General features: G+C 51.8%; 1 protein-coding gene across 2 annotated transcripts in view; it reads left to right on the top strand.

Moving 5' to 3' along the window:
- Positions 1-22,454, top strand: part of LOC142023657 (bMERB domain-containing protein 1-like) — a 28,523-nt gene extending 6,069 nt beyond the window's left edge. Inside the window, exons 2-7 of one of the 2 annotated variants that reach the window (XM_075014827.1) lie at positions 959-1,079; positions 10,825-10,898; positions 13,313-13,427; positions 15,946-16,019; positions 17,287-17,444; positions 18,967-22,454. In XM_075014827.1, coding sequence (XP_074870928.1) covers positions 959-1,079; positions 10,825-10,898; positions 13,313-13,427; positions 15,946-16,019; positions 17,287-17,405 — 503 coding nt within the window. In that variant the 3' untranslated portion in view covers positions 17,406-17,444; positions 18,967-22,454. Of the gene's footprint in view, positions 1-958; positions 1,080-10,824; positions 10,899-13,312; positions 13,428-15,945; positions 16,020-17,286; positions 17,445-18,963 lie in introns of both variants that reach the window. The other variant, XM_075014826.1, reaches the window with a different exon arrangement.
- The last annotated feature ends 1,334 nt before the right edge of the window (positions 22,455-23,788 follow it).

Below are 23,788 nucleotides of genomic sequence, written 5' to 3'. Positions count from 1 at the left end.
CACACTGGCTCGGCAGTCTCCCAACAGCTACCCCATGCTGCTTTGTGTGATTCCAGAAGTGACTGCTCTGTGCCTGACATTGCACTGAGGTCAAACTGACTGTATGTTGCCTCCCCAGTTAAATGCTGGCGTGAAGCCAGGGGTCTCCTTTGCAACACTCTGACAGGCTAAAGTGGGGGGGTTCCTGTGGGACTATATTGTATTGGCATTACTGCAAGGCCACTCTGTGCTTCCAGACATCTCAGTGGGGACTTTGTGTCAACCACAGTCAGGCCCAGAGAGCTTGAAGTAAGCATGTGCTTGGCTGGGTTGGGCAAGATTGCTCCATGTTTTGCAGGACTGTGCTTGGGTGGCCTGGGTCCTGAGTCTGACCTGGTCTCTCCAGGAGTTGTTCTCATAGATCTCATAAGTTCATAGATGATGCAGCCAAAAGGGACCATAGCGATAATCTAATCAGGCCCCCTATGGAGTACGGGCCTGAGAACTGCCCCAGGTTACTTCCTGTTTGAATTTGGGCAGAGGTTTGAGAAACACACCCTGTCTCGATTGAAGCCTGTCAGTGATGGCGAATCCAGCACCACCCTTACCTAGCTGTTCCAAAGTTGTTAACAATTGCACCTCATTTCTAGTCTGAATTTATTTAGCTTCAAACTCCGGGCACGAGGTCCAATTAAATCTTCGTCTGCTAGATTGGAGCTCCCATTTATTTCTTCCCCATGTAGGTACTTACAGACTGCAATCAAGTTGCCCAGGAATCTTCTCTTCGTTAAACTAACAGACTGAGCTAATTCTAAAACTAACAGATTGACAATTTCTGGCCCTTGCTAGGGTTTCTCTGGGATGCGAACGAGAAATCTTCCTGCATCCAAAGCAAAAATCAGCCCCTGAGATCAGCAAGCCATTTTTATTGCTTTGTCTCCTGCTTTTTAACCTAATTCTTTGCACGTTTCATTTGCAGAAGAAGAAATTGTTTCCATGGCCGATTCGACTACAACCATGGATGACATAGAAGGGGAGCTCTTTAAAATAGAGAGGATAAGAGAGGTCCTGGTGAGGAGGGAATCAGAGCTGAGATACATGTGAGTAAGCTGCCAGCTTCCTGTCTCCTCTTTGGGCTTGTCCTGTGAAAGCTTCTCTCCTCTGGGTAGTACATCTGCCATTAGCATGAGAAGCATCCCCAGGCACTTCCACATGAGTTATTCATAGCTCCAGGGTTTGACAGGGACCTGTCTGGAGTGAATCCGTCTCAGCACTGAGCACTCATGAGCAGTCACTTCTGAACAGAGTGTGTTGTAAAAACAGACATTTAGTCACCGTTAATAAGATTTCTGCATAGTGAAAAATACCCAGAGGAGTCGGTGAAAAATGTCATGGAGAAATTCCCCCCATCTCTGACGCGTGTGACTAGTTCCCTGCCACAGCCAGGGCCTGGTGGGGATTAGGACAGGGTGAGAGCAAGTGGTGTAGCGCTCAGCTCAGATGTGACCGAGGTTTTCATATGCTATGGCCAGAGGGAGGGGGCCATTGTGGGAATCTAGCCTGGCCTCCTGGGGAGCACTGGCTGTAGATTTTTACCAAGTAATCTGTGCATCAAGGCTGCCACTTCAGGTGGAGGTAGAGCACCCTGCAGGCATCTCTTAGAGAGAGAAACCCCACCTTGCTGTATGGACTTCAGGTAATAGAGCAGACACCCCATTCCTGGTGAGGTGATGTTGGCGGGACGGGGGGAAAGCAGCCAGAGGAGAAGAACACGGTACTATCACCCTCTAACTAAAGGAGTGCGTCCCCCAGCGGCCATCCATACTGGCAAGTTAGGGTGAACTTTAACTTCCAGCCACAAGCGCTTGGAGCCTGAGAGACTAGAGGTAGTGTAATTTGGGAGATTTTGTTTCTCCCACCGTGAGAGCCAATTGTTGTGTCCCCTCCCCTTGCAAAGACCCTGCAGTATGTCATGGACACAAGCAATGTTGATCTGTCACTAGTCCCGAAGAGAGCAAGTCGCTGCTTTCTGCTTTTACAGAAGGAGGCTGGGGTGGATGTGTATGACATTCAGACACAGAACCCTCAGTCCTGGCCTGTGCAGAGCAGTGTGACTGGGGGGGCCAGGAATTGGTTCTGACTCACTGAGGTACAAGATGGTGAATTACCCAATTTTCCAGCTCTGCCTCCCAAAAAAAATTCTAAAGCAGTTTCTGCTGAGGGCCACGCGACCTTGATCCTCATGGGTCCAACTGAACGGGTCAGGCAGAGCAGTGAGAGTTTGCTTCAGAATCTGAAACGACAAGGAACCCTCAGCCCGGCAGAAGGTTTGCTGAGGTTCCCCACAAACATGTTTGTAGCTATGATTCATGCGATTGCTTGCTGTCTGAGCCCTGAGCAACTGCCTGTGACAGAGACACAACAACTGGAAGCTGTGATATGACGTGGTGAACAGCAGGGAAGAGCCCACTTCAGAGCCATGACTCACATGATAGGTTCTTAGTGACACAAGAATGTTGTGCTGCTATAATGTGAGAATTTAAACCGATATACCATAGTTAAAGTAAATGTAAAGCCTGAATAGATGTGCTTATTTCTAGAGCTGGTCAAAAGCCTGTTTTCCATTTCATGGGGAGTTCTGAAATTAAAACAAAATTAATTCAAAATTGGAACCAAAAGCCAAAATCTTGAAATTTCCGTGGAACAAAAAAAAAATCAAAAATTTAAATTGCAACCATGGAAAAGTTTTGTTTCAGAAATGTCAGAAGCCTCAATTTAAACTTTTAAGTTATATTGAAACATTAAATCTAACAGATTATGTGGGTTGTGAACTTAATATTAAAATGAATGTTTTGATCAAAATACACTGAAACAAACTTTTCTGCTCACAAAATGATGTCTGACATCATTACAATGAAACAAAAAAGTCAAAATGTTTCCCTTTGAACATTTCAATGAAATTGGACAGATTCTCCCAAAATATTTTGATTTTGACAAACTGTATTTTTCAGGCCAAAAAAATATTCTGTCAAAAACAATTTCCACATGCTCGACCTATTTTGGTGTAAGAATGGCTAATATTTAGCTTAAGCTGATTCAGAACAAGTTTAATTAAAAGAAAATAAGCCACTCACTCCAACATAAGAGTTCACTGGCAAGCTTGTGCACTGGTTTAAAACTCTTAGTTTAAAGGCCAGTTCACATTATTCCAGTATAACTTTCTCATGTTGACAAGCCTGCAAGGGCCTTTACAGAAACACAGGGTTATGGGAACATGTAAAGGGGTCGCTACATGGGTGGTGGGTACAGTAGGCCAGAAAAGGAAATGTCTTCCCTGGCACACGTTCTCAGAAGTTTTACTGACCAAATGTCTTAGGCCTGGACCTCCTCCCCCTTTCCAATGAATGCTTCCTTTGTCTTATCATTTCAGGACCACTGAATGCAATGAGCAGGGAGAGAGGGGAGCATCTTGGGGTCTCTCCTTTATATAGGGTCACTTGCAAATCAGCTCCAGCTCAGATTCAGGAGACAAAGAGTCTATGCTGATGGATGTTCCCTAGTGCTTTTTCTTTAGCTGTGTGAGCACTCTTTGTTTCCCTTCCTGCTTGATGACTCAGCTTATTGCTTGAGACTGTCCTGATTGCCAGCCTCAGTTTGGAATTTATGTTTACAGAACCATATGGGGAACCTCAGAACTAACCACGTGACGTTGCTACATGCATTTCCGCAGGACAGTAACGAGCAGCAAATGATGAGTTTTGAAATGATTCCTCACCAGGCACGCTTTGCACAAAGATTATTACAACAGTGTGTGGGTGTGGATGCTGAGGTACTGACTGCATGGTTGGGCCTGGTTCTGCATCCATGGATGGCAACAACAAACCTTCCAGGATCAGGCCCTATATTTGTTACTGTGTCTTGCTCTGTGATATTTTACTCACCAGGAGGCTGGATTGCAGTACTGCTGCCAGTGGCTGAAAATGGTGTTTCCTCTATAGCTGAGCACCTTGTGAGGTTTGTGGGTGGCAGAGTCCCCTCCATTTGCTGCCTTCCCCTTTCCCTCGAATGCCCTTCCCTCTTCAGCAAGGCTACAGGTAGCTGGCCATGGTGCTGGCTGGGACATGCAGGCCCCTGGTACGTTGAACCGAAGTGTTATAAAGTCTTTTTATTCTAGGGCTAATCCAAAAAATGTGCCCTTTAGCTGCAAGGGCAATGCAGCACTGGATTCAGCGATACTGACCGAACGGCTCCCAGTGCAGCTGCCATTAGACGCGCTCTTTTGAGAAGGCATTTCCAGGAAGTGAAGGATTTCCTAACAGCCTTGGTCCCTACAACCTGTCACCCAGACCATCACCTGAGTGTGGGATGAGCAGACAGCTAATGGCCAACATAATCAGCCCCAAGGCTAGAGGAGAAATCAGGACACCCACCTGCAGTATTTAAAACAGAAATTATGTGATTCAAGGGGAGGTAAAGCCTTATCTCCTGTGAAGTTACCACATACCATTGTAGTCTCCCACTGTGGTTGCAGGCTGGTGGTCTATGTGAGTGAACAGTGTTTTAATTTAACTATGTTTCAGAGCCATCCTAGCACCAGGTAAATGTCCCACCTCCATCGCATTGCAAGGACATATTTAAGCTGTTGTCACACTGTTGGAGGACCAGAGTGTTTTCACAGGCTCCTGCAACACAATAGGGGCTCCATTATGAAAGGCACAAATCTTTTGCTTCTTGGGGAGGAGGGTTCATGTCCTGTCTCAGGTTACAGATCATGGTGAGACTCATGCAGCATCACTACCATAGGAATACGGAACTGATCCCCATGTGGATAAAGCTTGCCAGCCACACTGCACATGATGGATGAAGGCAAAAAATGTTGTCCTGGATGTGCTGTAACCGACACTCCTCCCTAAGGGAACAGGGACATGTTACAGTCACCACGGAGTCCAGAACTTTGCAGTTTCCGGGCTTTGGGGCATGCACACTGAGAAGGGGGCTGGACTCAATGAGGTTCTGAGGTCTCTTCCAGTCTTAGGATTCTATAATTCTACGGCATTTTCAAAAGGGCCTCTTGCAAAGTGTGTTAGGAACCTAAATATCTCTTAGGATCTGGGCCTACAACATGTGTACTGACATCTGCAAATTGTCACTGAGGCCATGCAATGCTGAGCAGAGCAAAACCTAAATACCTTTAAAAGTCTGGACCAAACTGACGAAATCCCTTTCAAACCTGGGAGTTAAGCTCCTAAAACAGCACGGTGCTTTTGAAAATTTGAGCAGAGGACTTTTGGCTCAGTTACACCAACAAGCACTGGGCTCTTTGTTTAACTGGAAAAGCCTGACATGACAGGAGATTCTCGCAATGAACACACAATACCAATGCACCAATGGGTGTCCTCATTTTTGACGTAAAGAACCCACAGATTTACCCCAATGTTTGCAGAGACTCCCCCTCGACAGTTACAATGGGACACCATACTGAGCAGGGTTAGGCAGGGATCACACTGCTTATTTTGATCTTTGAGGTTCATGAAACCCTGCTAATACATGTTTCAGTGCAGACAGGCCTCTGTTCTTCCAAGATACATCTATAATGCAGCCACAGGATGTGATCACAGCTCATGCAGATGCACCAAACTAGCTTTAATAGAGTGAGGTCAGGTCCCAGGGCAGCAAGGCTCTGACAGTGCACGCTTCAGCACAGGCTGTGCAAACCCACAGGAAATCTGGGCCATTACTGGCGGGACTAGCCTGTGCTGAAGTTAGCGCTGTAGCAGGATAACTGCTCCATTAAAGATGTCTCAGGTGTGTCTACTCAAGGGCTATCACACCTTGTAATTGCAGTACATACAGACCTGGAGAGGGAAACTTCACATCTGCCTGTGCTAGCTACATTTGCTAATGTCAGTTCAGCTTCATTAACCTTAGAAATGCCAGGAGTCAGTGTGGATAGGCTGCTGCCAGCATTTTAAGTGCCGTGTTAATTAACTGCGTTTGATGTGCTCCTTTATAATATGTATAGTTGGGGCCCAGCTACTCTCAACCCAAATGTCCATCAGCCTCCAGGGAGTTATTTCTGATTTGCACATGCATGAGTGAGAGACCATGTCATGCTCATTGGACCTTGATTGCAAATCATACCTGAAATCAGCGGAAGTTTACATACGGACTTCTTAAGGCGGTAAGTCCAATTCCCCTCACATTTGCTCAGGGTGGGGTGGGAGAACGTTGCCTGCCGATGGCCATTTACATTCCGCAGGACTGAAAGTGTTAATCCATCACTGATCAGAAAAGAAATGGTGAGCCCCTGGTACTTAGAATCAGGGAACATTTTCTCATAGATGTATGAAGAGAGTTTGGTTGGGGGAGGGGTGGGGACCCTCTAATCTTTCTGCACAGCCTCAGAAACTGTGCTACAGTTACACGTTATGGAGTGAGCCATTCTTTTATTCAGTGTACACAAAAGATAAATCTACTTTTCCCCAGTGTAGCATTAGTTCTTTGGCCTCCATATTCCTACTGTGGCCTGGCAAAGATGCAGAACGACAATCATCCCTTTTGTGAGAAAAGCCAGCAAGTCCCCATAATACCACATGACAGGCAGAAATAATCTCCCTGAGCACTCACCTTCCTGGTTCTAAAGGACTAAATACAGCAGTGCGGAACATGGAAGAATTTCCATCAACCGTCACACTCTCATCTACTTCATTTTGCTACGATGAGGCTAAAAGTGAAAGGTCAACTCTACCGGTGTGGCACAGAGGCTGGGTACAGCACCTGGGCTCCTGGGTCCCTGCTTAAAGATTGTTAAAGAGACAGTATGCAATTAAGCTATGCCGGCCAGTCTTTAGGGTTTCTGGGGCCCTGCACAGCACTGTTGTACCTGTGCCCCTGTGCTTAACGTCAGCTGGGGAGGGGAATGAGGATGTTCTAGAGACGTGAGTTTATGAGCTTTGGCAACAAACTAATGAAATGTTCTTGAAACAAATTTTAAACTAAGGCCCTGTTGACTAACCCAGTACATTCAGAAACTCGCAGTATAGACCTGAGATTGGTAAATGCCTTTTAAATGGCTTCATTACCCCTTGGATGACTCTTTCATGGGTTTAGTGCCCAACAGAGCATTTATATAAAGATTGAACCTCTCCCGAGGTCCATAGTAAGGCACAATAAACCCAAGGGTTTTTGGAGGGATATAAACCCAGCAGGTTCAGGGCACAAGCTCATCTCTAATGGGGTGGGAATGAATTTTCCCTGGAGGCAGCTTATTGAATACCTGCTTTCTACCTTACACTTGCCTCTGAAGCAGCCAGAACTGCTGCTCTCTTTCACAGGCAGGCTACGTGGCTATGGACCCAGGATCTGATCCATTCTGGCATTTCCTCTGTCAACCTAGCTCTGCCCAATCACTTCCTTGCTGCTCCCCATCTCCAGGGGTTTCACTCTTTGCTTTTCCCTCAACTGGCAGCAATTATTCTTTGTGCATTTGATCTGCCTTTGTAGTCATTTGAAAGCTCCTGTCACCATTCAGTGGTGATGACCATCTAGGGAAGTCAGTGTGCAGAAGGTGACAGAATCCAGAGGAAATCTGCTTTTGTAGCTAGTGAACTCTGCCTGTGCCGCAGAGCTGTGCAGGTCCCTGTCCCTTCAGCACAACCCCACTAATGCTCTTCTCCTTTCTCTTTATTTTTTCTGCTTCCCTAATTAATATTTCTGTGTTCTGCTCTCAGTGGACAAGGCTGTAGCTTCAGGCAGCTCTGGCCAAACATGACTCATTCCCAAAGGGGTGAAGGATGGTGACTCACAGGACTGCTTGAGCTGCATAACGGATGCTTAGCAACCCACACTTTCAAGTGAACTAAAGACTTATCAGCTGAAAGCAGCGCAAGCTAATAAGTTGAGGAATATATACAGCGCAGCTGTTTGTCACTCCAAGCACTGGGCCTGGGTACCTGGAAACATCACCTGCATTTTCACAGCTTAAAGACTTTTTCCTAGGGAACTTGCAGAACATTTCATGGGTTTGAGCACATGCCAGCAGAGAGTTTGGTGCATGAGAGTGTTCTGTAGCATCGGTGGGGCCTTGCAAAATACATCCTGCTCAGGGTTGGGCTGGACTGGGAAAATGAATCAGACCCCACTTTTTAATCAGCATTCTGCACCACCACCCATCTTTGTAGGGCGGTGGAAGCCAGCTGCCTGGGCTGGACTGGCTCCTTTCAGTGTTGGGTGGTGGGGACCGTCCTGCTAATTCAAATATTTTAGTCCACATTTTTGCCAACATGCATCATCTCTGCACCAGCCTGAGCAAAGCCATGGAGGCAGGCAGGAGTCCCAGGTTCCTCTGTGTCCAGTTGGGCCCCGCTTAGGTGTTTATGAGGCTCTGGGGGGCCCCAGCCCTAGGGGCAGGGTTGTGAAGTGTCTGGGTTTGGCTGGAAAGAAACCATGGTGGCTGCAGTCAGTCCTGCTGCCTGGGCCATTAAAATCTGGTTGGTGGTGCTGTCAGGGGCTTTGCCTAACACCTCACTGTTCCCAGAAGCGGTGACGTCCACCTTCAGCTGCTAAGCAGAGGGATGGTGGGAAAGCGGGTTCTGTGCGCTAACCCCTCCCACCTGTCCTGAGGGCCAGCTCTGCAGCTCCTATGGGCTGAGAGCTGCAGCCAATGGCAGCTGAGGAGGCAGCACGCACACTGCGCAGAGCTAGCTGGCTGCCCCTGTGCCTAGCAGCTGAGATGTCATCACTTCCAGCCAGCACCCTGGGGTAACTGTCACTTGGCAACTGCTCCCCGCACCAGCTCCACACCCCAATCCCGCCTCCCAGTGCAGACCCCACCCCCCGCACCCAATCTCCCTGCTAGGGCCTGCATGCTGCCCCTGACCTCCACAGCCCACTCTGCACACGCTCAGCACCTCCTCCTGCACCCTCAACCCCTCATTTCTCACCCCACCCACGCCTGCACCCTAGCTGGAGCCCTCACCTCCCCTGTACCCCAACTCCTCTCCCAGTGCAGGGATTATGAGCGAGTGGGGGGGAGTGACAGAGGAGGGGGCAGGTCCTCAGAGAAGGGCAGTGCAGGCCCTGGTATTTGGATTTTTGCAGTTAGAAAGGTGGCAGCCTGCCCTGGTGTCACGGAGGCTCAGCAGCCCCCTGGCCCTGGTGTAGCTACAAAAGAGGTGGTCCCTGGACCTCATGGTCTCTGAGGTGGGCCCCAGCCTGGGGGAAAGCTGAGGCACAGGTGGGTCCTTGTGCCAAGTGGCTCTGGGGTGACAGTGGACTCATGCAGTGAACAGGAACAAGATACTTAGCACATACACATCAGAAAGGGGACACAGAACAGGTTATCCCTGCCCCCACCACACACACACAGCTGGAAGCAGCTCCTTTCCCTTCCCTCCCACACAGTGCCAAAAGGCTCGGCGTGAACCCTGGGAGGAATCTGGGGCAGGGGGTATGTGACCCTGTGTGTTCCCCCATCATCCTTCCATGTTGGAAAGCTGCAGAACCAGGAGAGAAGGATCCATCCTGGTGACCCAGTCAGGCACAGAGGGATGAGATTGTTGGGCAGGGAGGGTCTGAGTCGTCAGTCACTCCTGCCCCCCATTGGGACAAACTTTGATAGGGATGTTGGGCGGGGAGCTCTCCCCACGTGCAAATGGTGGGAGGGTGTCATCTCCCCCTGTGTGAACCCTGAAGCCTTAAGAACAAGGTAAATGAAAAGAATCCATCTAGGCAGTATTTCCTTTTAGCAAAGTGGAGTCAACTTGATGCTAATTTGGATGTTTGTGCTATTGATTGCCCTTATGCTCACTTGAATGGAAGTAATTACACCAGGAGTCCTGTATTCAGTATAGGGAAGTGTGGTCACCCTATAATCAGTGCAGAATTAGAACTAACCCTCCACTTGTCAAAGCCCATCAACCAGCTCTTAGTGAAAGGAAAGTGTCTGTGGAAGCACAGCTGCTCATCGGCCTGGAAACCCTGCCAAATACATATGCAGTCAGCATCACTGCTGCTGTGCCAGGGAAATTCCCAGGGGAGCTGGGCTTGGCAGGAACTATAACTTGCTGTGTCTTAATTTGTTATCATAAAAATGAAAACCACATTGCATTGTCTGAGGCAGCACTTTGCATGCAAATCAGGGAGCAAATTAGATGCTGCTTGGAGCTGAAACCTCAGCTGTGGAAACTGAGGAACCGAGAAGCTAAGTGGTTTGGTCACAGTAACAAAGTCAGTCACAGACCAGGATACCTGACTGCCAGGCCTGTGTGCGAACACCTGAACCATGAATTAAATGCCAGTCTCAGGAGCTGTGACCCTGTAATTTGGAAGCACTGTAAGAAGGACTCACATTTCCTACTCTAGATTTGCAGCTTTGATGCAAATAAATGTAGAGAGAGAGCCTCTAGTGTGGGCTCTGGACAGCACTTCGTCCAGGCAGCTCCTGGAAGCAGTCGGCATGTCCAGCTTTTGCAGCAGAGGCAGCATGTGAGGAAATGAGTGAGAGGGACATGTTGGCCATTTCCCAGGACCTGTACGGAGCCAGGCAGGGAGCCTGCCAGCCCGCTGTGCTGCCAGCTGGACTTTTAACAGCCCAGGCAGGGGTGCTGGCTGGCAAGGTCCCTTTTCAACTGAATGTTCAGGTCCAAAACTGGATACACTGAAGCCCTGAGACTGCCGTACGCCCTGTGGAGCAGCTGTGCTGTCTTGGTGTGCTGGGGCATTTACACCGCTGGAGGAATGCTGAGGTGTGCACACGGGCCCAATCAGATCAACATACGCTGCCTTACGTCAGCCTAAGGCAGTAGCAGAGACCAGCCCTAAGTGTTGTTGTTGATGTCCCTGCAGGATGGATGACATTCAGCTTTGCAAGGAGATCAGTCGGCTGAAAAAGGAGCTCCAGAAACTCATTGCCGTCCCAGGTAAGGCCCCAGTGCTGTGGAAAGCTTCTGAGGTTTGATCCTGATGTCCCTGAAGTTGCTATTTCTGCTCAGACCCAGGACTCCTGGAGGCGCTCGGGCCAGCAACAGGCAGGACTCCAAAAGTTTGGAAGATGAGCCAGACGAATGGATTTGTTAGGTGACGCATCACCTCTGTATTGTGCACATACCGAATGTCATTCCACACATGGCCATAACAGCCACTGGCATCCACAACGTGTACGTCCCAGTTCAGAGTGTGGACCTGGTCCTGTACCCGAGGATGTGCAGATTGGGGCTGGGGGATACTGGATCTCACATTTCCTACTCTAGATTTGCAGCTTTGATCCATACACATAAACGTAGAGAGACAGCCTCTAGTGTGGGCTCTGGACAGCACTTTGTCCAGGCAGCTCCTGGAAGCATTTGCCCTAGTGTGAGTTATTAGTGCAGGCCCCGGCCTTGGCACATAGCTAAGAACTTGGCATCAGTGGCAGCTCAGAACTTGAATTAGGCTGGAATGATTCTGAGGCTGGAGAAAAGCGCAAAGCTTTCAGAACATTTGCTTGTATTTTCTCGTTTAAGGCTCTTTGGCATGCCTAGCTTCCTCTGGGACAGGAAATGCTGGCCCTACAAGAGATGCTCTTCTTGCCTTATTTACAGCCTGAGTCAACTCAGGATGTGCTGCAAATCACATAGGAAACGCTGACCTCAGGAGACTCCCAGTAGAGTTCAGTGACCATCAAAAGGCAGCTCCAGCAGAGGTTGAGTTCTGATAGGAGCCCCAAACATATGGATGCTTGCCCAGAGCTTGCCAAACCTCTCAAGGCCTAGAGAGCGTTAACATACAAACAGCAACAAAAGGTCCTGTGGCACCTTATAGACTAACAGAAAAGTTTTGAGCATGAGCTTTCGTGAGCACAGACTCACTTCATCAGATGCTGGTCTTGGAAATCTGCAGGGCCAGGTATAAATAAGCCAGAGCTTATTACAGACCCACAGTAACACGGCTACCCCTCTGATACTTAACATTCAAAGGCATCTGAAGGTCAAAGTCAGCAAAGTTAAGCTAGAAACGAGAAGCATATTTTTCAAAGTGAATGTACCTCGCTGGCACTTTTAACTGAAGTTAATTGACTGACAATTAGCTCAAATTAGCTAACATTTGCACCGCTATTTACTGTACTTATTGGACTGCCGTTACAGGAGTATCTGAGCATCTTACAAACTTGAATTATATACTCAGCACCTCCCTGAGAATTATTAGCGCCATTGTACAGGGATTACATGACTTGCCCAAGGTCACACAAGAAGTCTGTAGTGGAGCAGAGAGTTGACTGGAGGTGTCCCACTCCCAGGCTAGTGCCCTATTCACTGACCAACGCTTTCTTTGTAGATCCCTGCTAACCTGGAAACCCCATGTACATTTCCTCCAGGACACACACATTTGTGGTTTGCCTTTTGAACTCAAGTAGGAGGTAGGACAGGCTGGTGCTGACCTGCTGCACATGGCTTAAGTTCCTCCAAGAAATAAGAGAAACGGCTGTGGCCCAGGCAGGCGCTAACACGATAGAATGATGATGACAATTCCACCCATTCAGCCCCTAGCAGCAGCGTTGCTGGGCAATGCACAGAAGGTTTTAAATAGCAAGTCAATATCCAGTTTAGCTGCTGCTAAGATCACCTCCAGGCCCCGTCCCCACACTCCCATTGGCTGGGATTCCTAGCCAATGGGAGCTGTGGGGGCGAAGCCTGAAAACGAGGGCAGGGCAGGGATGGAGCTTCCCCTGGAGTCGGCAGCCATATGGCTCAGCCCAGTGGGGTTGGAGGAATGGCAGTGTGTGGAGCCACCTCCCCCTCCCCCTGGTCAGGCAGGGCTGGACAATGCGCGGGGGCTTTAGTGTCTGCAGCCCAGGCCCCAAGCTAGGGGCCCTCACAAAAAGAGCTGCACTTTTGGCAGCCCGGAGAGCTTCTTGCGGGGCCCTGGGCTGCAGCCCCTAGGCCCTTTCTTAATCCAGATCTGAAGCTGGGCATCCAGATCCCCTTAGCACCCCTTAAACTCAAGGGTCAGTGAGGGATTCTGTGCCCTGGCTCATGCAGAAGACCGGACAAATGCTAATGGAGTGCTCTGCCCGTGATATCTCTGCAGCTAACAATTTTCACGGAGAGTCAATGGGGCAGCCCAGGCTGTCCAAACCTGTGTGGGACGCCTGGTCTGCACACCGCTGCTGCAGCTTCACTGCTGGTGTTATCCCTGCTACCCAGAGCCAAGCTGGCCACATATGTCCACAAGCCGCCCCACTGACGGCCGCGCTGACGTGCCCAGAGAAGCCAGCCCTGCCCTGCAGCTGTGTTGGCATCACTGGGTTCTGTATCTCTGTGCAGCTGAGCACTGTGTTGTGTTTTCCCTGCTGCAGAGAAGGAGAAGTCCAATGATGAGAAGCAGCGGGAGGAGGAGCTGGTGCAGCAGATACACAAGCTGGTGGAGACCCGGGATTTCCTGGTGGACGACGTGGAATTTGAAAGACTGAGGTAGCTGGAAGAGCCAGCTTGAGCATGTTTGAAAACTGCAGGGGCTGGCAGACCTCCAGCATGTGCGATTCCCAGCACACCTGAGTGTCACCACACACGGAAGGCTGGCCTCTACACTGGGGGCAGGAAACGCACAGAACAGCTCAGCGGTTAGGGAGCTCCGCGGGGGCATAGTGAGGCAGCGCAGGGGACTACTTGCCTCGTAGTCCTGTGCCCTGCAGTACCACTGGCACAACTCCACACTGTGGCTCCACCTCCTCCTGGAGTGGCAGTGCCAAGGAGACACCCCCAAGGGAGGGATGGAGAGTGGCGTACCTGTATCCTCCCCATAGGGGCAGTGGGCAGTAAAGCAGCTCCCCGGGATGTACCCCAGCAGCCAGCTGTGCCTGTTTGGGTGGGCAGCCCCACTGCACTCCTCTCCTCTTGCCACGTGCTGAGTCTTCTGTTAGTCAGGTGTTGGCAAGGAATCCCTGGAACACGGGGCCCTGGACCCAGCACCCCACTGAGCTGGTAGGGGCAGTTCACCCTGCCCTGCACTGCTGCTTCAGGCTGTCTGCAGAGTCAGGCAGTCAACGTGGCACCACTAGACACGGGTCACATCTTTGAGCTTTTCTTGACGACTGTTTTGCACAATGCCTGCTGAGATGCTGAAGTAATCACACGACTCCAGGAGCGGCTGAGCTGGCATGTAAGCCAGCCCAGGAGGTGAAGAATGAGGGGGGAGCAGGGGAAGGCCATGGCTTTAGGCACAGAGGAGGGCTGGCTGTGGCATCGGGCGCTGGGAGTACAAACGCCAGCGGCGATGGAAGTTGCTGAAGAGCGCTTGGTCGTGCCGGAGCAGGCAGAGAGCAGGGTCAGACAGGCCTACGCAGCTGCTGCAGAACGAAACCCGTTCAAAGCACGTGCCTCTGGCTTTCCATAGGGCTCTGCATTCTCCCAGAGCCCACAGCACCCGCAAGCCTCGTGTTCAGACTAAAGTGGGAGCCGTAAATGCTGGGAACCCATGGCTGCTGGCGGACATCAGGCACTTGAGCGCTGCTGTTGCATGGAGCTGCCCGTGGGTATCGTGCGGGGCCATTCCTGCGCAATTATTTTGTGCCATCCAGACAGCACGTTGCAGCTCTTGGCTTGCACGCTGCCGAGCTGCACTCTGCTGCCTCTCGGGCAAATCGAGGTTTCTAGTTAGTTCTGCTGCCTGCATGCCCCGGGGAGCAGCGTCACCAACGCATCCCTCCAGGCTGCCAGCACCCGTGGTGGGTCTGCTCCCGGGAGCTGGCAGGCCGTGGTCACTCATTGCAGGGCCTGGTTAACCTGGTGGGTGGGAGAAGTGAAGGGGAGGTTGGCCTGGTCTCAGATGTGTGTGTGCCAAGGGATAAGGTCCTGCAGGTAACTCCTGGGGACAGAGTTCTGAACTCTGTCTGCTGTCAGGAACACTGCTAACACAACACAGGTAAATGCAGAGCCAGCCAGTTCCCCTCATCCCTACCTCACCTACAGGCAAGCCCCAGTGCTGCCAGCCCGGGAGGTCCAGGTGACATGCAGTTCTGCTGGGACAGAAAAGCCAGACAGGCAGGGGACCCTGCAGGACTGAACACACGGTGTGTGCAGAAAGGAACAAGACACACTGTGCAAGCCATGGGACTCGTTCTAGTGTGCTGCCACCAGCATCTGACTGTAGATGCAGGGTCCCCTGGAGTGAACGGAAGCCAGCTGACTTAACTCTGGGGTGCATACGGGGTCAGCAGAAGAGGGTTTTGTGAGACAGTGGGAAAGCCATAGCTGTTAGCCTGTGGAGGGCAGTGTCCATCTTTAAAGTGTAAGCCCCTGGCACAGCGTGAGTCACAGGTGTCCTCTGCGCTGATCCGCATGGGCGACAAGTCTCTGATTGCTTCAGGGTGCAGCACTCCAGCTTTTAGCTGTGCCTGTGCCTGGTTCAAGCCCTGGTGAGCTGGCCAAGGTGGCAGCTGCCACAACAGCACTGAAGCTGAGATTTTCAAAGCAGCTGCTGTTGAAGGTGCCAGTTGCTACTGGATGTCGCTTGCTGGCTGGTGCCAGTGGTACACGTTGCAATCCCTCCCTCTCGCTCGCCTTATATCTGCTGCACAGAGCAGTGGAGAGTCTTGCCTGGGATTGCAAAGGAAGTCAGACCGGATCACAGCTCAAGCTCTCCTGACTCGCAGGCCTGAGCTCTGCTCAGACAGGGCCTCTCAGTCAAAAGATGTGAACCTGCGGGTACGGCCACAGCCTGCAAACCTTAACATGCCGCAGTGAATCTCCACACCTGGGCCAAATAAATCCCCTCAAATCCAGCAGCATAGCACCCAGGCCCTGAAACCCAGCGGTCGGAGGGGCCTGGAGCCAGAACCAGCCCGGCTGGGAAGGGCTTCTCAGCTGCTGTCGGCCCCACAGGCCTGGCCCCTCAAGCCCACGTCAAGTGACCTGGAACTGTGGGCTGGCTGCCGTGGGCTTGTTTTGCTGAGCCGGCCCCTGGCTAAGCCCCACTTTCTGCCTGCTGCAGGGAGAGAGAGGAAGACAAGGAAATGGCGGAATTCCTGCAAACGAAGCTCTCCAAAAGCTGCCTCCAGAAAGCGGGTAGGTGCCCGATTCCTCATGTTCTTCACACAGCCGTCCTGTTGGCCCTTCTCCCTTCTACAAAGCTGGCCAGTCCCACGGACTCCTGGCCATAAACTGCCCAGCGATTTTTACCTGGGGACCATGTGCCCTCAGAAGAAAGAGGGGCAGGGACTAGCAGCTCAAGAGAGGCACTACAGTCGCTCTCTGCTGTCTATGTGTCCCATCCCCAGATGACACCAGGTTGGTACATGTGCCCCAATTTTGCCTCTTGCCTGGCTTGTCCACAAAGATGCTCTGGGGCTGCTGGGAGCAGCTGTCCCCTCTGCAGTTCATGTACGGAATGGGTCTGTTATTGCACCCCTTACTCAGATGGCCCCTCCCCACATTCTCGGAGAGCTCCCAGATCCTCAAAAACAGAAATAGTGACAGCCTAACCCCACGTTCCTGCCATAGTCTCCTTCTCCCAGGGCCCTTCCTTATTGACAGAGCAGGCAGGTCCCTGGCCACCAGAGATGGGCAAGGCCTTGGTAACAATGGAGACATGCTACAGCCATGGCTGTCTGGGAGGCAAGTCCAGCCCAGGCCCATGCGGTCGCATCTGAGATCACCTGGGACGTGTCTTGTGACTCCGAGGAGACACACATTCAAGGAGAGATTAACAAAACTGGGATGTTTGGATTTGGAAAAGAGATGACTAAGAGGGGCTACAATAGAGGCTATAAATCATGACAGGTGTGGAGAAAGTAGATAAGGAAGTGCTATTTGCTCCTCATAACACAAGCACTAGGGAGGTCACCCAATGAAATTCACAGGCAGCAGGTATGAAACAAACAGAAGGAAGTATTGCTTCACACAATGCACGGTTAACCTGTGGAACTCCCTGCCAGAGGATGTTGTGAAGGCCTAGTCCATAATCGGGCTCAAGAAATAGCTCATTAAGTTCAAGGAGGACAGGTCCGTCAGTGGCTATTAGCCAGGAAGGATGTGCAGGGGTGGTGTTCTTAGCCTGTGTTTGCCAGATTCTGGGAACAGGCGACGGGATAGATCACTTGATGATTCCCCATTCTGTTCATTCCCTCTGGGACACCGGGCGTTGGCTACTACAAGGAGGCAGGACACTGAGCTAGATGGACCTTCTGTCTGTACCAATATGACTGTTATGTTCTTATGTCTCAGCCCCGGTCTTTTGGGACCCAGGTCCCATTCACTAAGGGAGACCTTAGAGGGTGACACTGACTTTAACCATCATTGGTGGCCATTACAATAACAAGATCTTTCTGAACAGCCCCTGTCAAAGAGAAGAAGATGATGTCCAGGGGACAGCAAACCTCCACGCCGTATGTGACCAAAACAGGCCTCACGCTGCTCAAAGAGTGCTGTGGCTTCACCTGTTCCATTATGTAGACGCACTCCTGGGGCCCCTCTGCAAGGACATGATTACGGGTAACATACACCTCCTTGCTTTCCAAGAAACCCGCCATGAGACTAGCCAGATTTCCTCATGGCACCACCTTCCTACCATTCCCTGGGGTGCACCGTGTGGCAGGAATTGGGCTTCCTGCCTCTTGAAATATTTTTGAGAGATCAACAAATATTCACAGCATGACTAGGGAACAAACGCACAAAATCTCTCTCTTGCTCCTTTTTTTTTTCCCCCAACCAAACTGCAGGGGAAAGGGACTCAGTTTGGATCAATTGAAATGGTTTTGTTAAAGAAATTAAAAACTATAATTAGCTGAAATTTCACAAGGTTTTTTTTTATTTTTTATTTTAAAGGCATTTTCATTTCTAAACCCAAGCCAGAATTTCTCCAGGCTGAATTGAAACATTCCAACAATTTCCAAACTCTTTTTTCCCCCTAATGTTTTTTAAATTTCAAAGTGTCATCACAACCAACTCCTGAAAAGTTGTGGAGTTGACGACTTGGCACGTTCTGATGGAACAACCCACCAGCAGCTGAGAAAGCCAAGGTCGGTGCTAGCCTGGCCATTCCTCGTCAGAAGGCCCCTTCCTCTCCTTGTTTAGGTGCTGCTGGACTTTCTGGTGTGGAGAGGAGGCAGGGATGCTGGAACAATATTTATGGGCGGGGTGAGGTGCTGCTCAGAGCTTTTGAACCAAACTGTGAAAGCTGGAAACCACATCAGGCCAGGGGGTGTGTCTGTTCCCCTAGTTCCAGTACCTATGACAGGAAGGATCTGTCATCCAACATCATTTTGTACATGGTGATAGCACAGACGTCTCTGCCCTCTGTCTTGTCACCTAATGTGCCAAAAGCAGGGGATACCAGCCGAGTGTGTCCAGCCAAAAATCACCCCAGCCCTGGCCCTCCCGTCTTGCTCTCATTAGCAGATTACCTATCAACCGCCAAGCACTACAGAAGTCATCTAGCAGTGGCAACAACCAGAGCACACCACAGTAAAACCATCGAGACCTTATTTTACGTCACGTTCCTTAGGGCCAGATAAAGGCAATTTCCTTCAATAACGCTGCTCTGCACCAGGGGATGATGTGCCTAACTCCTGCTGATGCCGTCCGAACCCCACTCCTTCCAAGTTTGGTCATGGATGTTTGGGAGGGGCCCAAGTGCTCTGATCAGGATTGGGGCCCTCAGGCTGGTTACCTGAGCTCAGACCCAGGGGGCTGGGTAGACTTGGGCTTGGTAGCCAGCCAGAGCCACTGCCCAGGCCACATGGATCCCTAGGCGCCAGGCTGTTCTGTCCCTCTGGTTGGCGCTCCCTGTCCCAGTGACCAGCTCCTGTCCCTGCCAAGGACTGGGAATTGCCAGTGTGAATGACAAACAAAAGTCATGATGCTCGGGAAAGTAGGGGCCCGCTCTAGCCTGGCGGGGAGGGCGCCGTGCCGGGAGGGATCAGCCCTTCAGCCGGGTGGAGTGCGGGGGCGGGAGAGAGTGGGTGCCATTTTGATTCCCTGGTGACATCTATTTGCTCTGCTCCTTTCCCAGCAGGCCTCCTGGCAGAGTCTGTGGCTCCCGACAGCTTCAACCACCCTGCACTGCTCATGCTTCCCACAGCAGCGTGACGACCCACCGACATTTCCGAGCGGGCTGGCGCCAGCTGGGACATTGGCTTGTTTTCTTGATACCGCTTAGGTGGGAGTCTCCTTCCAGGCCCTAAACCAAATTCATCTGCTCTCCGCCTGGCCAGGGCTTAGCTCGGCACAAGTGAGCCCTAGGCAGGATGGGCTGGTTTGTGTTTCCTAACGACGAGCTCCATTCAGCGAGCAGGGGGCCCTGCCTGCATGCCCGTGGGCGGCAGCTGGGGTCAAGTGTGCATCTCGCTGCTCCGTGAGCTCCCCGAGGCCACGTTCTAGGCAACCCCGGGCGCACGTGTCCACACTCTGCTGGGTTGTCATGGGCTGCAGCATTGTCACGCACCACCTACCAGAGCGCGCAGAGCCAGTAAACGGCCAAGTCCCTGGGCAGTGTATCACCCCACGAATGAGGGGCGCAGCCCTTCCCCACCTTCATCCCTCAGGGGCGGCTCCCGGCCCATTGGACACCTGGCCTAAGCACTGCTCAGGATTGGCCCGGCCATGCCCCCAGCATGAGCCGTGCTGCAGCCCCGAGGGAAGAGGCAGACCCAGACTTTATTAAAGTCGCAGACGGGGGCACTGATGGCATCGGACACGCTTTTCCCACCACGCCGGCCCTGTCGTCTGGCTTGGGGTAATGCTCTGAGCCAGGCCAGAGATCAAGTCCAGGCAGGCTGTCCATGTGGGTCTGCATTATCAGATAAGAATACGTAGCGGTTATACCATGCTTTTCCTCTGCAGCGCCCACTGATTTACAAAGGAGGCCGGTACCATTATTCCCATTTTGTGGGGGAGGGGGGAAGCTGAGGCAGAAAGTGCCTTGAGGAAGGAGATTCCACACCAGAGCTGGGGATAGAAACCAGGTGTTTCGACTCCCCCTTTGCCGGGCTTTGTGTACTGGTCTGCACCACCCCTGTTCTCAAGCTTGAGTAGGCCTTGCTGCGTTCACACGTGGTGGGGCAGATTGGTTTCACACTCAGGAGAGCGCTGTGGTTCCATCCCAAGCCCAGTTTCCTTGGGTCCCTGATCCGGCAAGGAGACAGGGTGAAAACTGGAGCAGGGAGGGAGGAGAGCAGAGCAGAAAGAAAAACAAAAAATGGCTGGGAGAGAGAAAGACAGGCAAGAAACTCCAACTGGCAGCTCGGCTGCTGCCCTTGGCTCCACCAGCATGGCAAGGCGAGGAAGATTTGGCCCAGGTGTAGCACCCACTTGTGCCACTCTATCCTGGGGATTCTTCTGCCTGGAGCTGGCTGGCCTAGGGTGAGGAACCCAGGTTCATTTTTTTTATTGACTCACCCTTAGGCCAAAAAACTTTGATGACTTGGAAATTATCATCTGAATGAGTCCCAAAGGCCAGGGCTAAACACAGTTAATCCAGGCCTCATTTTACCCCTTCCTGGCCCGTGCCACCCAGCCAGCATCATTATTGGCAATAGCTCAGCAAGAGCGATGCCACCTCCAGTTCTGGCCCCATGTCCTGCAGGGCTGGGACAGTCCAACTCTGCTAGTGGAGGTTGAGCTTACTGACTGATGGGCTGACTGGCCCTGCAAAGCTTCCCTGAATCTTTCCATGAGGCTACAGGACGAAGCTCCTGTCAGTCGTGCACTGGCTGTTGGAAAGTGTTAACAACAGGCGAACAAGTCCACACGGTCAGGTACCACTACCAGCCGACCTGCATGTTCTGCTCCATGCACTTACTTCCTTGTCCGACCTACTCTGTACCCAGCCAGTCCAGAACCAGGTCTGAATCCCTCACTTGTCAGGTACACTGAGCACCTGGGCCCTGCTCGCGCACCTTGTCGGCAGGCTGCGTTTGCTGTGCCGGCGCGATTATACTCCTCCCCAGCTGGCTTAGTCGATATTGTCCGTGTCTGCAGCCAGGGAAAACAAGGCTCCAAAGGGAGTGAGCCACACCCCCAGAGCGGGCTGATAGGCTAGTCTGTGCACTCTGAAAACCTGGGTGTGGTTCAGGTCATTGAAGAGGTGAGTCTATTGGTCTCAGCCTGGCACCTGCATTAGTTGCCTATGGGCTTGTTCACGAACAAAGACTCATGCCTGCTACAATGGCGGCTTGGCACTTCCTAGAGCAGGGAGCAGCAGCCTCCGGCACGGGTGTCAAGAGTGGCACGTGAGCTGATATGCGTCAGCATGTGAGGCGGCAGCTACGCCCTGCCCCTCCTCCCCCACACAGCTGGGAGCTGGCTCAAAGCCAGGCCACCTGTGGATTGACAAAAGACCAGCTAACGCTACCAACCACCACATAACCGGGAAAGCTCTGCCGTGTAATTGATCCATTAGTGAAGCTGTTGTAACTCGGACTATTAAACGTATCACCTCACTGTGACCATACAGAGACATCAAAAGGTCCAATTTTGGCACTCCCCCCTCAGAAAGGTTGCTGGCCCCTGTTGTACCCAAACTCGCCCTCTGCTCCCCTGCACCCGATTGCACTGCATGGCCCGGGCTCACTGGTCTGCTCCCCTCATGCAAAGGGGGTTTAAACTAGCCAGGAAAGAGCTGCAGAGACCCCCCTGTCCAGGAGAGCTCTCCATGGCAGAAAGCAGGGAAGTGGCCCCCTGCCCTGTGCCTACAGGGAGTGAGAGCGCATAGCAGAGAGGGGACAGCTCTGTGATGCCTGATTCTCTGCAGGTATACAGTCACGGAGGAGCCTTATGCCAGTGACATATGTTGGAAGTGCTTTTCAGCAGCTCTGACTTATGCCAGATGACCTGGCCATGGAGAGCTCTGACCAACGGCTAGCCACTGCCACCCCCTCACGCGCACACACACCAGACCACCACTGTATCCAAGCTGGGTGCAGAAGCCGGCCCTCTGTGATATATTTGCCCTGGTTTCGCAGTTTTGCCCCTGTGTGTGTAGCTGGGAGTTGCAATGATAACCTAAGTGTGGGAGGAGGGGTGTTTATTGCAGACCCCGGGCCTCTAAACCTAATACAAACTTTCGGGGCTAAAGGGAGAGCTAATATCGTCTCAACGCACAACATTCTGTAGAGGGTGTCAGAGTCTGAGCTCAGTGAAACTCAAGTAGCTGTTCTTGGACTTTTCAATGGGCCCTGCGATTATTTCAACTTAAAACACTGAAGTGTGGCCTTAGCTGACGTAAGTCAGTGCAGCATCAGTGAGGCTGCACAACACTGCCCCAGCGGAGGATCTGTCCCTTCCACTTCAGATGGTGGTATCGCAGCGAAGCGAGGTGGAGAACGTGCTCTTCACCATGTCCCCTCCCACCGGTTCCAGAGCTCATTTCACTCCGCTGAGAAGCCGTTTCTTGATAGACTTTGCTCTATTTCCAACTCACACACCGGACCCTGCGCCCCAAAGCTGGAGCTAAATAACCAAACAGGGACACTTTATTGATGTGAAAATAAAAAACAAACATTCAGTGAAGTGCGACCATTTCCTCTTTGGTGGAAACGCATCGATTTCAGGGACCAGATGGCGCAGGTCATTGATACTGGGGACTTTGTGTCTATGGTTCATGCAATCCAGCCTAGGCTAACAGGCTGGGCTAACAGACAAGAAAGTCAGCAAAACCCACCTCCATCCCAAATGAAAAGGAGAGATGGGCCTGGAGTGCAAGCCCACACGGATGGTTTCTGATGTGATTCCCAAAGCTGCCTCTGAGCCTTGGAGGCTGGGCCAGATCACCCCACCAGAGCCTCCGCAAATGCCCCGTCACAGTGCTTTCGGTGCACCTTGCCTCAGTTTCCCCATCAGGCCCCTGAAGCATCCTGTTCATCCCAGGCCAGACCAGCACCCATCTCAGTGGCCCAAGAAAGGAATGATGCCCTTGTCATAGTCCAATGAAAGCCCTGTTTCCAGGTGTCATTTATTAACACAAGTACCTCCATTGGCAGGTACCTCCAGGGGCAACCAGTCACCAACCCCGATGTGAAAAGGCGGCAGTTCTCTCCAGTTCTGTTCTGCTGGTCACCTCCCAAGGGAGCACAACCCCTGTGCCCCCGGCCCCAGCAATCCAGAGTGACCCTCTTCTCTTGGCACCAGCCTGTCCCGAGCTGAGCTGAATCTTCTCCTGTGCTCAGGGGCCACCTCATGAGCCTTCTGCTCAGTACAGTCCCTGGTTCCAGACAGTCCCGTTGCACCAGCTCTACAGCTCTCCCCCAGCACCTGCCCTTCTCCAGTGCTGCTCCTGCCTCATCCTGCCTGTGGCTCATAGACAACCTGCCTTCAGCAGGCCTCACCAGAGGTGGCTAATTCCTCACAAGGGCACTGGACTTATTCCCACTGAAAGGGCCCAGGCTCCATTGTCTGTTGTGGATGCTGGTTACAGAGGCAGTCGTCCTGCCAGGACAGCTGATCTCAGGAGACGTGCAGCATTTGGGGTCAAAGCTGGCAGGGCTTCGGCACTGTCACACTCTTGTTTGGGTCCAGCTGCGACCCTGCGCCCACCGGCTCCCTGCTCCTTCACACCAGGTGCCTGCATCCGAACGTACCCCCATAACATCCTAGCTGCAGCTGCAGAGACCGTGGTTCGTCTGAAGGCAAGAGGAGGTTGATTTCTTCACTGGAAACAATCTGAACTTAACTAAACAAGGGGCCAAATCTTGCTCTCTGCCATGCTGGGGTAAATCCACATTCAAAGGGCTGCAACCCACGTGAAGGTGAAAAGAGCTGGTCCCACATCCTTCCAACGTGCAGCGGCCAAGATAGCGCATGGGGGCTGGTAACAGAAGCCCCACAGTGTGCAGAGGAGC

The sequence above is a fragment of the Carettochelys insculpta genome, chromosome 20 (genome assembly GCF_033958435.1).
Source record: "Carettochelys insculpta isolate YL-2023 chromosome 20, ASM3395843v1, whole genome shotgun sequence".
NCBI classification, from domain to species: domain Eukaryota; kingdom Metazoa; phylum Chordata; order Testudines; family Carettochelyidae; genus Carettochelys; species Carettochelys insculpta.
This window is presented reverse-complemented; position numbering and strand designations above follow the sequence as displayed.